The sequence below is a fragment of the Misgurnus anguillicaudatus genome, chromosome 3, assembly GCF_027580225.2.
Source record: "Misgurnus anguillicaudatus chromosome 3, ASM2758022v2, whole genome shotgun sequence".
In the NCBI taxonomy this organism is placed as follows: domain Eukaryota; kingdom Metazoa; phylum Chordata; class Actinopteri; order Cypriniformes; family Cobitidae; genus Misgurnus; species Misgurnus anguillicaudatus.
The window spans coordinates 32,076,099-32,091,969 of NC_073339.2; the positions used below are offsets into that span (position 1 = coordinate 32,076,099).

At 35.5% G+C, this 15,871-nt stretch overlaps 2 protein-coding genes and 1 long non-coding RNA gene across 5 annotated transcripts in view; 2 read left to right on the top strand and 1 right to left on the bottom strand.

Annotated features, from left to right (window-relative positions):
• zcchc7 (zinc finger, CCHC domain containing 7) overlaps positions 1 to 4,158 on the bottom strand; it is a 77,002-nt gene extending 72,844 nt beyond the window's left edge. Inside the window, exons 1-2 of the mRNA XM_055205491.2 lie at positions 4,027 to 4,158; positions 13 to 641 (exon numbers count right to left, since the gene is read on the bottom strand). Coding sequence (XP_055061466.2) covers positions 13 to 628 — 616 coding nt within the window. The 5' untranslated portion in view covers positions 629 to 641; positions 4,027 to 4,158. The remainder of the gene's footprint in view (positions 1 to 12; positions 642 to 4,026) is intronic.
• Positions 4,055 to 5,773, top strand: LOC129444689 (uncharacterized). The gene is made up of 3 exons (XR_008644564.2): positions 4,055 to 4,179; positions 4,801 to 4,939; positions 5,123 to 5,773. It is a non-coding gene; the product is annotated as an uncharacterized lncRNA (long non-coding RNA).
• A 3,404-nt stretch (positions 5,774 to 9,177) lies between these two features.
• pax5 (paired box 5) overlaps positions 9,178 to 15,871 on the top strand; it is a 63,269-nt gene continuing 56,575 nt past the window's right edge. For 2 of the 3 annotated variants that reach the window (XM_055205492.2, XM_055205495.2), the window contains exon 1: positions 9,178 to 9,454. In XM_055205492.2, coding sequence (XP_055061467.1) covers positions 9,409 to 9,454 — 46 coding nt within the window. In that variant the 5' untranslated portion in view covers positions 9,178 to 9,408. Of the gene's footprint in view, positions 9,455 to 12,686; positions 13,928 to 15,871 lie in introns of those variants that run through there. The other variant, XM_055205494.2, reaches the window with a different exon arrangement.

Genomic DNA, 15,871 nt, shown 5'->3' on the forward strand with positions numbered 1-15,871 from the left:
CAAAACACTTACCTGGTGTCTCACAGTTCTCTGATATGGAAAGGTTCAGCTGGATGCTCTGATCTTCCTCATGTTTATCCCGACCCAGAATCATCCAGTTCTCTAGTTCATCCGAATCGGAATCCGAACCCAGATCCTCAACAAAAGGGGGTACCGAATGGGAATCTGAGCTCTCATCTGAATCTGAATCCAACACCACAATATCATCCGGAGAGTTTCTTCCTGTTTGACCACGTGATGGATTGAGCGAATGGGCGCTATAGGGCTCGCACCTCTTGCGTGCCAGGCTACAGTGCTTTGACGTTTGGCCTTTCTTTGCACACACGCTGTCATCTTCCTCTGTGTTATCTGATACTGTGATAGCATCTGGACCAGAGTCTATCACTATGACATCTACAGGTGCAGCAGGAGGAGGGGGAGGCAAAGATTTCTGCTGAGGTTGAGTCTGTGGTACTGATGACTGGACCTCTGTCAAGTTCTCATGGGAATCCTGGTTCTCAGTGCTATAGTGCAGCTGGGAATAAAGTCGGAACTGCAGCTCGCTTTCAGCATCCGACAAACTCGAGTCTTCTTCATCCTGGTACAGCTCATCCTCAAGGTCCACACGCTCATGGTACCCTGAGAACATCTTCAGGAGCGCCCTAAAGAGACAAAAGCTATAAACATCAAATAATCATTGCTCCCAAGAATCAATGCAAGATGCCATATGTTGTTCAACACTGTTTGGTAATCGCTATCATTCTATTTTCATCTGGCTCTACGGACAGAGCATGGAGTTGGCATTGGCAAAGTCAGGGCATCAATTTACAGGAAACACATAAAAAATTTATAATGTTAACGTACTGCAATATATTTTGGGTAAAAGCGTTTTGTTTAGTATTACTTTGTTTTATTTCTGAGGAGAGTTCCGATATCTTCATCAGACCTGATGAAGAGGCACATGGCTCGAGAGGTCATTTGAGGTGAGAAGATGCATTAAATTATTTTTCTAGTTAAAAAGTTTGAGTGTCTCAGCTTTTTGTGCGTAAATCAAACCCATTTTTACTGATTTACTCTTTTCTACATGTAGGCCTGGTTTCACAGACAAGGCTTAGCTAAATCCAGGACTAGGCCTTAGTTAAGGTTTTTAAGCATCTTTTTATAAAGATGCCTTAGAAAAAGACGTTACTTGTGTGTATCTTGAGACAAATCAATGGCCCTGGCATAATTTAAGATTAGGGATGCACCGAAAGAAAAATCTTGATGGCAAGATTGACAGGAGATGACAGAGCTTATTGTTAATAAATGTTAATTTTTTTTATAAATAAATTTTTTGTTTAATATAAGCATGTTTGTCATTGCAGGACTTTACTGGTTCTAGGAAGTTTTTATTACATACTGCTGACACTCTTTGTCATTCTATGACATGAGATGAAGAGCTCAAGTCTCTAGTTCACCTTGCTTGTGCATTGAGCAGACAAACACCCATCGCCGCTGCCGTGTCCCTCTCATACACTGCATGTTGTTAAGAATGTCTTGATTTTAAATTATAAATGAAAAATTTTCATCTTTCTCAGACTGTGCAAACATGTGTTTTAGCGCTCTCACATTACCCCAAACAAACCGCACCCGAGCGCGTTTGACCCCAAAGCTTGGTTTGTGCCTGCCCTCGGGGGCTCAGGCGTGGAACGTGCAGTTTGATCGCAAATTGCCCAGAGTGCGGTTCAAAAAAGAGACGTCAATTGCGTGACCATTCACCTTTATCTGCCTTCGTAAAAACGTTCTGATGCGCGCAGCAGGGTTACGCGAATGTCTGAGCTGCACACGCGACAGATCCATTAAGCAATATTATAGGCATGGTGGGGGCAGTGTGTCATTGCGTACCAAACGACTCAGTAAAAAATAGACATAACATTACGATGTGTTCCAGTGTTAAGTGAGTGTTTTACTTCCTGTTTTCTTCAAAACAACTGCATCCTAATGACAGAAGTGTGCCCGGGCACGAATCGCTCAAAGTAAAGTGTGAGTGCATGCTTCCCGGGGGACATATAATAACATAATAAAAATCATTCTGTGAAACCTTTATATCTTTATTGACTAGTAATGCCATTTCAACAATTGAAATTAATGTGAAATTTCTGATAATAAACTTTGAAGCTTCAAATCTCATAATTAATTAATGAAATTTTATCCAGGATTTCAAAGACAGGGTCAAATTTTTAATGCATATCTTAAAGGAAAAGGGGAGTTCACAGGAGTGATGATGTTACTGAGCGCCAAGGTCGAAGTCTGCAAACTAAGTGTTCTTCTGCCATACAATATAGTTCTCATTTTTTATCCACTTAAAAAAATTGCCACGTATTATTTTGTGCCACCATACTTAGTCATGTAACTACTCAAGTAACAGTCTTTAAATAGGGAAAACATGGAAGTGTTTGGGAGCTTCTAAATTCATCCCTCTTTGGATCCTAAGGAATGAATGGGGCTAGGCTAAATGCTAACACATTCATGAGGCGCTGTACAAAGTTGAAGTTCACGCATTGAAAAAAGATAGGTATGTATTAATTTGTCTAAGTTGAGGTAAGAACATAGTAAAATATTGAAAAATGGTGGTGTTTTCCTTTAATGTTGTTATTGTATGTGCGTGCGGCAGTGGAAATAAAAATGTACGCAGAGCAGAAGTCTTTAAAAAACTTGGTCAACCACTATAAAATTACTACAATCAGTCCATTACAGCAGCTTCATTATTACTGGGGTCAGATGGTGGTTTCTACAGGACCAAGTTATACTAAAAATTTACTCATTACCGCTATTCAACATACACCTTATTTCCATACGCTCTCCAATGGGGAAAACAAAACTAAATACTCCCAGAAGGATCAACTGCTTAACATGTCCACAATCTATATTTTAGTGTTGTTTAATTAACCAAACTGCAACTTCATTTTATCAACCGGTGCCTTTTCTTACCTTATTGCATATTTACATGCATGCCAAAGAAACATGACATATGTAATGATATATGCTCTTCACATTTACATTTATCCATTTGCTAAATGCTTTAATTGAAAGCCATTAAGAGTGCATTTAAGTTGTACACTTTTTTTATATCAGTAAACATGTTCCGTGTTAACTAAATCTCACAGTCTTTGGTCTGTTTAACGTTACTGAGTTACAGGACCATTACAGGAACACCTTCAGCCTGTATGATGCATGCAACCCAATCCTGACCAATGTCAAACTAAAGCGGTGCTGTATATAATATAATTAATAATGTAAACAAAATTAAATCTCAAACTGTTTCAATGGCAGGATTTGGACTGTGAGAGGGTGAAAGAGAGGACAAGTCCTGCTATAAAGTTACCCATAAAGTACAAATAATAAACACTACGGTGTCATTTAAAGTCAGCTCAAAATTTTGTGTTTGTGAAAATGGCAGTGGGGACTACATCAATACAGCAATACTTTAATGACAGTTTGATCAGATATGCTAGTATTTTGCCAGTTTTCTCCGTTTCTTCTGATAATGCTAACTGACAAGTGGCACAGATCAAGTTTAGACTTTAACTCTAGCATGTTTCACTACAAAAATACAGTCACAATGACATTTATTTTAGTTGAAATCCCACATAACGAGTTCAATGAACACAGCATAACAAACTTCAAAAACCAACAACACTTGAACGACACAAGTGACTGACAGTTAGCTGGTTTGCTAAGCTAAATGAAAGATACCGTTAAGGGCAAATTAAAAAGATTATTCTAATAAACTCAACAAAAACGATTTAACTCGTTGCCATCAAAATGTCTCTAAGCAACGATGACTTAATCAATTTGAAATCACATGTTTGGGTAAACGTGTTAGCTTCAGTGCTATCAAGTACATGCCCCACGTGTGTTTACGTACACATGGAAGCCGGCTGTATACATTTGTAGCAATAAACAGACACGATTGTGTTTCAAAAACAATTGTCATCGTTCAGACGCTCAACCACACCACAGGGCACAGTATTACACGATTGATACAAAAGCGATTAAAATTCTAACCTGTTTATACGTTTCCGATTTTGGAAGTGCAACACGGCGAGACTCGCTTCCGGTTGGACTCCACAGGAAAACAAAATGGTTGGCCAACCAATCTTCGTTCCTGGGAAAGCTGGCGAACATTTACACCACAGACCGAATATTAGTGACCCCTAGGTTTGTTTAAACAAAAAACATTCATCCTTTTAGTGTCGTTGATTAAGGATTTGGATATTTGGGACAGGAGGGATGAATGCGTTTTTTTTTTAAAGAAGATATTCAAGGGGTGTCTGATGAGGGCTTGCAAATATAATTTCACGATTAGCTACACGTGATTAATGTATATTTATTTATTTATTTATTTATTTATCAGCCTTTTCTTCTGACCATGGACATCGAAATTGCAAAATGAAAATTATTCATATTGGATATGAGTACACTAATAAATAATAACATGGTGCACTGATTCAATAATAATAATAATAATAATAACATGGTGCAAAAAATATATATTTCAAAGGAATGTGTAGACTCATTTGTACTTAAGTTTTTTCTAACCTTACTGACATTTAAAAATGTTGACCTTTTATTTTATATATGAACCTATCTTTATTACGTAAAAGCAATAAAATGACAAAGGTTTCCTGTTGCCCTGTCCTGCCTTTTCTGAGGCGAGGTCCATATTTACATATCTTAACACACAATATATCTTTTACATTAAATATAAATGAAATGTCCCAATTTCTCTCTATCTGTTCTTTCATTCTTTTCTGTTTTTGTTACCTTTATCATCCACAGGGTAGCCTATATGGCATGAGTGAAACATGATGGCTGATGTAGGAATCACGGTGTGAATGCCATCTGATTCTGAAGATGTCTCCATGCGTGTCAGCGTCAGAAAAGGCCATCAAAGCAGCGGATTGTTTTCTTTCAAAAGGTTACATTTCCTAAATGAGGCCAAAAGCCTGACACATATATCGCTTTTTTTGTTAAAAAAAGCTGCATAAATTGTGATTGAAGCTGGAGAATGGAATGCCTGGTTGCTCTGCAGAAATTGCCACATGATAAGTCTGATTTTGGACTTATTTGTTGATCGCTATTACTATTATTGTTTTTAAAGGAAAAGGGAAGCACTTGTTCATCGGTTAATCTGCACAAATTCAAACCAGTCGGGTGTTGAATATGGAGTCACAAGCGAGGATCCAGCCCTTTCCTTTCCAATATCTGATTCCACATGGCTGTTCTGCATGAGAAAGATTTTCATTTGGGAAAAGAAGCCAAATGGCCACCTTCTCCAGCTCCTGCATTTATATTGCTGATGTCTCCACAGTCTGCACATTCAGTGTGTTATTCAAGTGTAACATTGACCCATACTGTGCTGTGATCAATATTTGAGCATACAATTATCATGGCGTTGAAAGTTATAAGTCTATTTGAGTTCTGTATACAAACATAATAGCTGTATTGCTGTGTAAGAGAGTCTAGAAATAGAAAGGAGATAGCCCAATACATTTTTCAACAGTAGAGAGAAAACAACATAAAGGGGGGGCTTCCTGAACAGGGCTTATCCTAGTCCCAGACTAAAATACTTGGTTGAGCTGCCTTCATTTTAAAACATCTTGCACTGACATATTCTAACATATTTCAGTGCTATAGTTTTGTCTCAAGATGCTCACCAGTATTGCTTTTTTGTAAGCTATGTTTGTAAAAATTCCTTAAATGTCCTAATATAACTAAGACCTAGTCCTGGATTAACCTAACCTGCCCCAAAGGGTATCAGACATACACATTTACAACACATCTATGTGGAAATTGCTACATAATGGGTTAATAAAAGTGATGATAATAATAAATACATTTAAATACAAGGAACCTTTGGTTTTAACAGTGTTTTGTTTGCCAGATATTGTTTATATTTTAAAGGTCCACACAGAACATCAAGGCACAGTTTGACCCCAGCATGTCACTACACATGTCACAGAATCTGGAACAAAACACTCACTGAAGAAACCCATGTCCTCTTTGTGTGGTCTGGTGTTGTGCCAAATGTTGACAGAACTGCTACTAGCACTGTATTGAGGTTTAGGGTTAACTTCTTCAGTAGACACTTTCACGAATCTTATTAGGCTAACACAAAAAAATCAATTCCTAATTTGATATAAATTTTGACACATCAAAGTGGACATAACTTTAGATATAAACAGATTTATATTTGTCTTAAATGTTGATAACTGCTATTGAAAGTAAAGTTTACTTATATGCATGCTTTGGATAAATTTCCCAGATTCCCACAAATTGCATATTCATAAAAAAACTTAAACAAGCTACCCTGCATTGATGCCTATTAGGCTATTCCTTAGCTTTGAATGCGAAATATTTTGTATACGTTTGAGATGTTAAGCTCAATTGTGTTTTTCTATCAGATATACCCTTTTTTTTTTTAGATATCTGGTCTTATTTCACATTGGATAAATTATGTGTTTCTTATATAGGCTACATATTATTATACGCAACATCATTTGCTTTACGCAAAAATCATGGCTAGTATTTTGGTACTGTAAAACTAATATAGTATTTCAGAGTCTTTATTTTTATTCCTGGCTGACAACAGCATATTACCGCAGTTTTAAATGCAGGATAAATTAATGTATTTGCTATATTTAACGGAAACAATTAGGCTATTGCATGAAACACTGGTCCATTTCTAAAAAGCGCTTATAATCTTGTAGCCATATTCAAAAGATTGAGAACAGTCTGCATATCCAATTTGATTTAATTTGCGTTTGATTTATTTAAGCTGTTGACAACGTTTGATTATTGTTTTAAAGACTGTAGATTAAAGTGTTTTGGTTAAAGAAAGAGTATTCGTTCACGGGGCTACTCACAACACCATTCAGATACAAAATCGGTTGAATAATAAAATAAATTCGTCATAAATATTGTTGATTTTCTTTGTGTGTTTGTTTACTTTTTGTTTTAAATGTCCGCTTTCACTCTCATGTCTCGGTCAAAAACGATTATTTCCGCCTTCAGCAGGGAGACAGACAAAATATCCTCTTATACTCTCTGAGCTTTAATTACTTTATTAATTAAATTAAGAAGTGAGACTGAAACACCACATTTTGTAACCGTATCACGTAAAAACTGAGCGGAGAAAAGATGCCAAGCAGAAGTTGGTGGCCTTTGCATGAATTTCACACAAGAAAAGCTCCTAAACAAGTTGATGTTTTTCAGTAAAATTTGTTTCTTAAATAATTTTATGCACTTGCTTTTATTTACTTGTTAATCTACATATAGCTAGTCCTTCTTTTTTAATTACATTTTCGTTTTAGAAGTTCATCTCTTAATTTGTATTAATGACAATATAGTTTCTGCCAAAAATATAATGTTGTAGCTTAACAAAATAATAATAATATGGTATATTTATAAGCAAACTATATTATATACTTTTTATTACTTTTGACTTTTAATTTAACTTCTTTTATTTTGGATTTATCTGCTATTTGTTTGATCTTACTTTGATTTATTTACAAATCAAATGACAATTTAAAAATGACGTGTAAAGGTAATTTTATCGGAAAGCAATATTATCAATAATCTATTATAAAAGAACATGTTATGATGCTTTTTATATTAATTCGTCTGTTAGTCTTTAATATCGTTATAATTATTATATTTATAACAGATTGTTGTTATTGCAACAATATAATGTTATATATTTGTTACATATACGAAAGTGTAATAAACATGTAAACATTACACATATATAAGCACTTATATAAATTTATCCTGTTTATTTCAGGACTGTGGTGATTTTATACAGATAGGGGGAATACTTCTACTAAACAAATAAATCGATTAAAAAAAACATATGCTGAAGTACTTTGCAGCATTTTTGTATCCTAAAACTTTTCAGGTGTTTTGGGTTTCGTGGGTGAAAACTGTGGTAATAATAAATTTTCAATTTGTGTGAGTGTTACAGGAGGTGATACGGAGGAAGAAAGAAGAAGAAAGTGTGGACGTTGATGCACGTTCATGTAATACAAGTTTGGCCTTTGATCTTGGAGCGGAGAGGCGTGTGTAGCGAAGCGGTTACATTGCCTCAGGTCACTGTGACAACAGCCACCTGCACAGTCACATCCTTCATCAGACCTTAAGGAGCGCCTCTGAACAGAACCGGAATGGGATTCATCCTCAAAACAGCTTCATTTTATTTATTTAATTTATTTACATTTTTGCAAATGAATACAGACTTCCTCTCATGCGCGAAAATTGTTGTAATTAAATAACTGACCTCTGGGCCAAAATGATCCGAAATAACCCACGGGCCACTCCGTATTAAATTAATAAGGTCTAAGCTTCATTCATTATTCTGCCTTCAGTCCTCCATCAAATGAACATGGCTTTATGAGGCGCGATTAAATGAGGTACATTTGTTGTTTTCGGAGCAGGGGTCAGAGAGTGCTGATTCACATTGTTCAGCGGACAATTGTCTCTGTGTAGCTCATGAACCTCGAGACCCCGTATCATCGGCTGCCATCGTGCCTTCACGTGTGCTGTTTGGTCTAATAAAAATGCTGAAGCATTTTGACCCGGAGATCTTTTTAGGTCGAGGGATAAAGTAGACCTAGTGCAATAAGGGCCTACACCACATAATAACGGTGGTAACACTTAATAATAAGGACCATTAGCAACAATAACAAGCATTATAATATTCAATGTTCATTAATGTTACCATCAAAAAAAGTTAAAAAGTTTAGTTTCTATTAAGTGAGTATTGAACTATATGTAGGCCTATTGTACTGTCTTATCGAATTGATCATGAAAGTCGTGATTCCTGTCTTTCCCCCCTTAAATCTAAACGTACATCGGTGATAAGTTTATTATTAAGCCAAATATCATGTTCTATTTTTCACTTAATTCCTGAAAGAAGTAAACTTTTGGTAACCAGGTTTGTGCACGTCAGGTTATGCTCTATCTCGGTGTGTGTGTGTGTGTGTGTGTGCGCGCGCGTGCGTGCGTGCGTGCGTGCCTGTGTGTGTGTGTGTGAGAGAGAGAGAGAGAGAGAGAGAGAGAGAGAGAGAGAGAGAGAGAGAGAGAGAGAGAGAGAGAGGAAGAACTGGTACATGAGCGCACATTGAGCGCGATGCTCTTTCTTGACTTTGCCCCATAATCGTTTCACGCTTCCTTCAGAGTCTCTTTTCCACCTAAAACGTTTAGTTTCACTTCAGTGAACAATTGCAACGGCGCAACAGGGAGCGGAAGAGTCACATTATTTCAAACGACTATTCGTCAAAACCACTGTTACAAAAAAGAGCAGAGAGAACAGGAACAGAGGATATAGGAGAGGGAACTTTTTTGTTCTCGCCCCCCCGCTCATCCCTCTGTCCAACCTCTAGCCACGGCATGGACTTGGACCAAAAGGGTCCATCTCTGCGCATCGGACGGTCGGGTAGGGCCATGTCTGTTTCTCCATTTTACTTGAACGGCTTGTTCAAAATACTAATAAACCCGTGTTTTTCTTTTATAAAACAAAACTAACAAATAACTATTTTCATAACAAATGCTACCTGCCATTTTTAAAAAGGCTTCAGCTGTGACTTTATCTGTATCTTTTTACATTTTATGTCTGATGGTGGTCAATCTTCTGACATTCTCTGATATAACTTTTTTAACGATGCTATAAATAGGTCTTCTAATGCACTGAAAGCTTAAACTCCTTGTTGTGATGACGGGCCTTGGATTTTAGGGCCAAACCTTTGCTGAAGTTATGATTATGACAGCAATGTGTTTTGAGGTTGAAGTGTGATAGGCTTTGGGCCTGATGGATTGTGTATGGGACAACATTTAAAAGGAACACAAATAATATTTTAAACCATTATGTTAAACCAAGTTGATTTTAAGATTGGTTTTATGGACAAACATTAGACAATTATAACAATATACCAAGAAAATGTATCAAATGACAAGGATCTTTCTCCCTTTTGCTCATTTTCTTTATAACATAATGAGAGATAAATTCTTTTTCATGGTCTTATGGGTCCTATGGGATATAAATTTATCTAAAGGGTTAAATGAACTAGCTCAAAGCTGCTTCATATAAGTTTATTTAGTTTAGTTTATCTCACCTATCTTACCTATCACCAAATCCTTATTTCTTCATCTTGGCTTTACATTGATTCCCGAATTTTAATTTGTTGATGATTTACCGATATAATAAAAGTTTTTTTGTTGTAATAGCCTTGAATAATATGTCTCAGCATTGCCATTCATTGGCTAAACGTTTAATAGGTTATAAACAGCATCCTCCTCCATCCAACGATGACACATTGAAAATAAATTATAAAATTGTTTCATGTTTCGAATTTATGAACTATAACGAAGCTATTACACAATTTCCATTTCACACGAACATTTCTCAGTTTCTGTCAGACATTCATTGACACACAGGCCTGCTGCCTGCAAGCCCTCTTCTTGACCCTGATATTTAGGCTACTTTGATTATTCTTTGACTATAACTTTAGCTCAGTTTAGTCGACTTCACGGTGATTTTGGCCTTCTGAAAACTATCAATATGCTTACATTTATTATTTATTAAGCTTTTTTATTTTAGATTTAGATTTAAGTTCTTTCTTATTAACAAAATTAAAGAATATTATATAAAATAGACTTTTTTTCAACTGTTAAAAATACTTTTGCAGTGTATTAGGTAGGCTATGTCTCTCAACATCTTGAAGTAACAATATTTAACCTATACGTTTTTGAATTTACTTTTTTTTAATTCGTCGATCGAACGTAGTAGCATATTCATGAAGAAATATTATTTTGTGGAAATATTAAAATCAGAATAGTGTTAAATCATATGATATACTCAAAACATTTACATTTTTAAATCTATAGGCCTACATATTTTATACAATACCCTAATTATTTTTAGCGGCTTCTCTTAAAGAAATAAGCTACAGGCTAACGAACTGCATTTTTTTGACACTTAAATAAAACAAAAATGTGTTTCCTGTATGAGATTTAATGTCAGAAAGCACAAGTCCTATTGAAAAGTTGATCTTAATCGTGAAAATGACTTACAAAAATATTGAAATGTTTTAATCGAAATGACTTGAATAAAAACAAATAGCCATTGGTTGTTTTAAAAAGTCTATTATTAGTTACTATTTGATTGTAAAAACAAGTGCCGTTGAGTGCGCGTGTGTGGTGGAGTGACGTGACCGAGCGTAATGTTCTTCACACGAGACAAAAGGTTCGCCCCCTCGTGGCACTGATGGCGCACACGGAATTCCACAGAATATGTCGGCAGAAGCTTTTTAGTATTTCAGTCACAAGTTTTCATTATTCTAACCACGCAAAATAGCCCATGTTTGTCTTTCATCTTTAAGCGTAGAATAACAGAAATATAGCCTAATGTCCGTTAACAAAGTAAAACCTTTGAAGATATATATTTTTAAAGCATTGTTCTTTTTGAGTTTAAAGCGTCCAATCAAATATGTGCAGTTTAGATAATATAATGGTTCGGTAGCATGTAACACAGAGATTATTATTTATTTATTTTACTTCAAGATGTCCTAAAGTGTTTGGAAACAACACACCTTTATTGATTATGGATGTAAAAAAAATCAATAGCCTATAGTAATAACCGAGAGGTGTGCAAATAGGCAGAGCCTATAAATAGTTTTATTCCATCAATTATTAAGAACCAATTTAATTCAAGAGTTTATAATTCAAGTCTTTTGAATAAATAAATAAACAAAATAAATTTTCATGTTCAGAAGAACAAACCCCTAAGCAGTATCCTTCTTAAAATGTCAATTTAATGCTTGTTTTTTTTCTATTACACTGATCACTGATGTTTACCACCACCGCTATTTCAATTACCATTTTCTAAATACCCACCAGCTACTAAATCAACATTTTATCAGATGCTTAATAATCCATAGTTGGTGTGGGTGGTAGAAAATGAAATGGCATATGCTGATATTCAAGTTTGCGTTCGTGTAGTATTCGTAATATGTCAGTCAATGTTACAAACAGCAAATATGACTGATTATTTATCGAAATCATATAGTACACTTATAAACAACAAATAATAGTGTAATTTTTCTATTATTAATGATAACGTTTATTTCGTAGTTTTACACAAATTTTTTGCCGTTTTATAAAAATACATTTATTATAAAATACAATCAAAATCTTTAGGATATACGTTGCTTTTGTAATTTATGTTATCGGGCAAATACAACATTAAATGGAAAAAATGTAGGCCTATTTAGTTTTTAATAACCTACTTAAATAAGTAAAACCACCAACGTATCAATGTTTTTGCAAAGCCTGCTTTACAACGATTTTCCAATACTTTATGCATTCATAATATCAAAAACCCATTTTGAGAGAATGCATTAACTATTTATTAGATAGACGACTGAAGTGGGTACAAACGAATATTAAAAAAATATTCCACCCTTAATTGAAATTAAGCATGGGAACGGCGACGCAAGAGAGAACCGAATACTATGCAAGACTCCCTATTTGTCAATGCACAATTGGGACAGCGCGTCACTGTCAGTGTTGGCCAATCGGTGTCGTCGTTGTCTGAGCGCGACTCTGGACGAATGTGACGGCAGAGATGCAGTGCACGGATAGGTAGACCTCAGTTGATTGACAGTCTCTCCTCGGCGCTGTAGTAGATTCAGAGCGCCGAGGCTTTGGCGCTGTCCACAAGAGAGCAGGTTCTGAAACGCGCCGTGCGCTCGTTCTGTGTTGCGCGGTAAAGACCGAGGCTCGCCGCACATCCTCCACTTCTCACCAGCGGGGCATTCACACTGGACGAACATTGTTCGGCGGACATTATCGTTTTTGACCCTCTCAGTGACCGAGACCAATCACACTACCCTTTGAGCCATCTGAGACTTTCAGTGGATTTTTACTCAAGTGCAAAAGTTGCCTGTTTTTCTTCACGAGTTGTCTTGGACATTCCACAAGAAAAAATGCTTATCGCAAAGGCTGTTTTGTATTTACTATTTAACTCTGGCAAACATTTTGATTCCGGTTCCTTATGATGCACTTTTTAATTTCATTCGTCCCTGGTCATATGTCTATTGTTTGGGGACATTTTTCCTGTCGGAGTTATCTGCGTATTTTTCAAAAAAGAGAATCCGAAGGAGTTCTGAGGTATTAGATGATCAAGATGCAAGGAAATCACATTCATAAGCCTTTGAAGTTGCGGTGAAAATCAAGTGAATGTTTTGGATTCTCGTAAACCGAACCGGGATCTTACAAATCACCAGTAGAGACTGTTAACGACGCTCTGACAGCGCGAACCTCAGTTCACGGGTCACGGTCAGTGGAGCGAGGATGTCAAGATAAATCTGCTTAGAAACAAGACTTCTACATTTTATTTTAACTTTAACTTGGACACCTTTCGGACTTACTTAAACCAGTTTATTTTTACCAGGTTTATTATTTTTTTAAAGTACTGCGTTTATGAACCCTCTCGCTCACTGATGTCCATCTGAATCAGTTCACTCTGGATGTTGGGCCGCAAAATATCCTGACCCTGCAGGGTTGTGTCCTGACTATTTGAACTTCGTCTTATTGATGATGGATGAGAAAAAATATTATTTATGAATGATCTTTTTATATTTCTCTCCCATATCCAATAAGCTGTTACCACACTTCTACCACACTTCAGGTTAAATGGTCTATTTTTAAACCAAAGTTTCTTTTGACTTCTAAACAGTTTAAACGGAGTTTAAAAGAAACTATTTCGAAAAGAACGGACTGACTACATTCGCATAAACCTTTAAAAGACCAACAACGGGACAATACAGTTTGTTTGGTTTTAAACGGAAAGGCCTTTTCTACTAACAGATGGAAATCCACTGCAAACACGACCCGTTCGCCGCAATGCACAGTAAGTGCAGACTTTTATTTATAATTAATTGCTATCTAAAGTTTGATTTTATTCTACGTTGCAGAAAATTGTTTTATTATGTGTACTGGCAAAATTACAACATACATTAACGTTCAAAGTAAGCTATATATATGATTGTTAATATCTTAAATAAGAAGAATTTTAAAAATCACAAAATGATCTTAAATAAGCAACAAATAGTCCGTTTATTTATAAACTGCGTAGCTGGTACAGTTTTTGCGACTTTTTTGGTTCATTTGAGATTTACTTTTTTTAACCAGTCAGGTTGCTTTGTTAGAGCTTTAGCCTTCTGTTAGACAATCCCTGGGGGAAAGAGAGGGGGAAAGAAATCGCGGCCAAGGCCAGCAACCAGCGGACATTAACTGAACTTGAACCGCAGCTGAGATTATAAACAGGCTAAATAACCTTTAAACATGTTGCTTGAGGGAAACTGTAAACAGCCACTTATGAGGTAAAACGAAAGCTAAAGTTGCTCACTGTGGCGGAGAGATGTGTGGTCACTCATTCGTGACATGGCCGACACTTGTGCACCCCCAAGATACTCGCATCAAGGGCTCCCTTTCTCTTTCGATCTGTTTAGTTGTTCTGTCTTTAACTCACAATTACTGGCGCAAACAACATCTAAACATTTAAATAGTCTGCAACACAAGAAAAGTGTAGCCTACATAATGCACATTAAAACTTGCAAAATATTTACAATAATTTGCATCTTTAATTCGTATATTTATAGGCTAATATAAATATATTTTTATTAATAAAGATAGCGAGATTCAGCGTATTTCCGAATTTTTGTAAAAATATTTCGTTTTGTCAACCAAATAAAGAGCTGAAAATAACATATTATGCACTACAGAAATGTATAAAAACGTATTAGTGATTTTTCCTCTGTTCCTCTCCAGCTCCTTATTTCTCTCATCTTTATTCTCGCTGAATAAATACCTAATACACAAAGTCACTGCAATACTTAAATATGCACGCATGCCACAAACACGCACGCACGCACATCTATGTGCAAATGACATAGATCTATTGGCACGGTGAATGAAACGGTGGATTAGATGTATAGGCTACACATTTCTGAAGCTAGAACGAATCACGTTTTCTCTCCACCACATCTCAACACAATCCGCGGGGTAAAACGATTACACGTAAAATGTCAAACGGTGCAAGCAGTGAGAATTGCAACTATTTTAGGAAACTTCACTGAATTTGTGCGTGCAAGAGAGATCCGTGACTTTAGGGTCATAATGTTGTAAACTCACCCTTATGAATATTGATGAGCAGTCGCTGTCTAACAAAAAGTAGACATAAAAAGTGTAAACACCATTAAAATCACTTTACTATGTCTAACATTCCATCTGCAGAATATAAAATGTTATAAGACTGTTATTATAGTACCAGTTTGACTTCCAATGGTAAAACAGTTTTGTATAAACTAATGTATTATGTATAAAATAGTATAATTTTAATTTTGCAAAATTGCATTTTTCTTGAATTTCTGAAAAGTCTCAGCTTGTTCAAACTGTTCTGCTGTAGGCTATATGTGTTTTTGGTTGTTGAAATTGTTGTGAGAGGTTTACATAAAAACAAGACTTATTTTTTTTATAATGTACATAACCTAAATCCTTATTAATAACAATAATAATAATAATAATAATGATGATGATAATAATAATAATAATAATAATAATAAGAAGAAGAAGAAGAAGAAGAAGAAGAAGAAGAAAAATAATGCATATTAGCAAGGTGTTATTATAAGTTTATAATTATCATTAAGATTAATTAGGTTGCAATGAATACGTAAACTATTTAAAACGAATTAATTGAAAATACGTTTTAAATACCTTTGAAAATATTCCCAAATAGAAATATAGGTGGTTTATAAATTCAGATGAATAATAATAAGCCTAATTTTGGACTTTT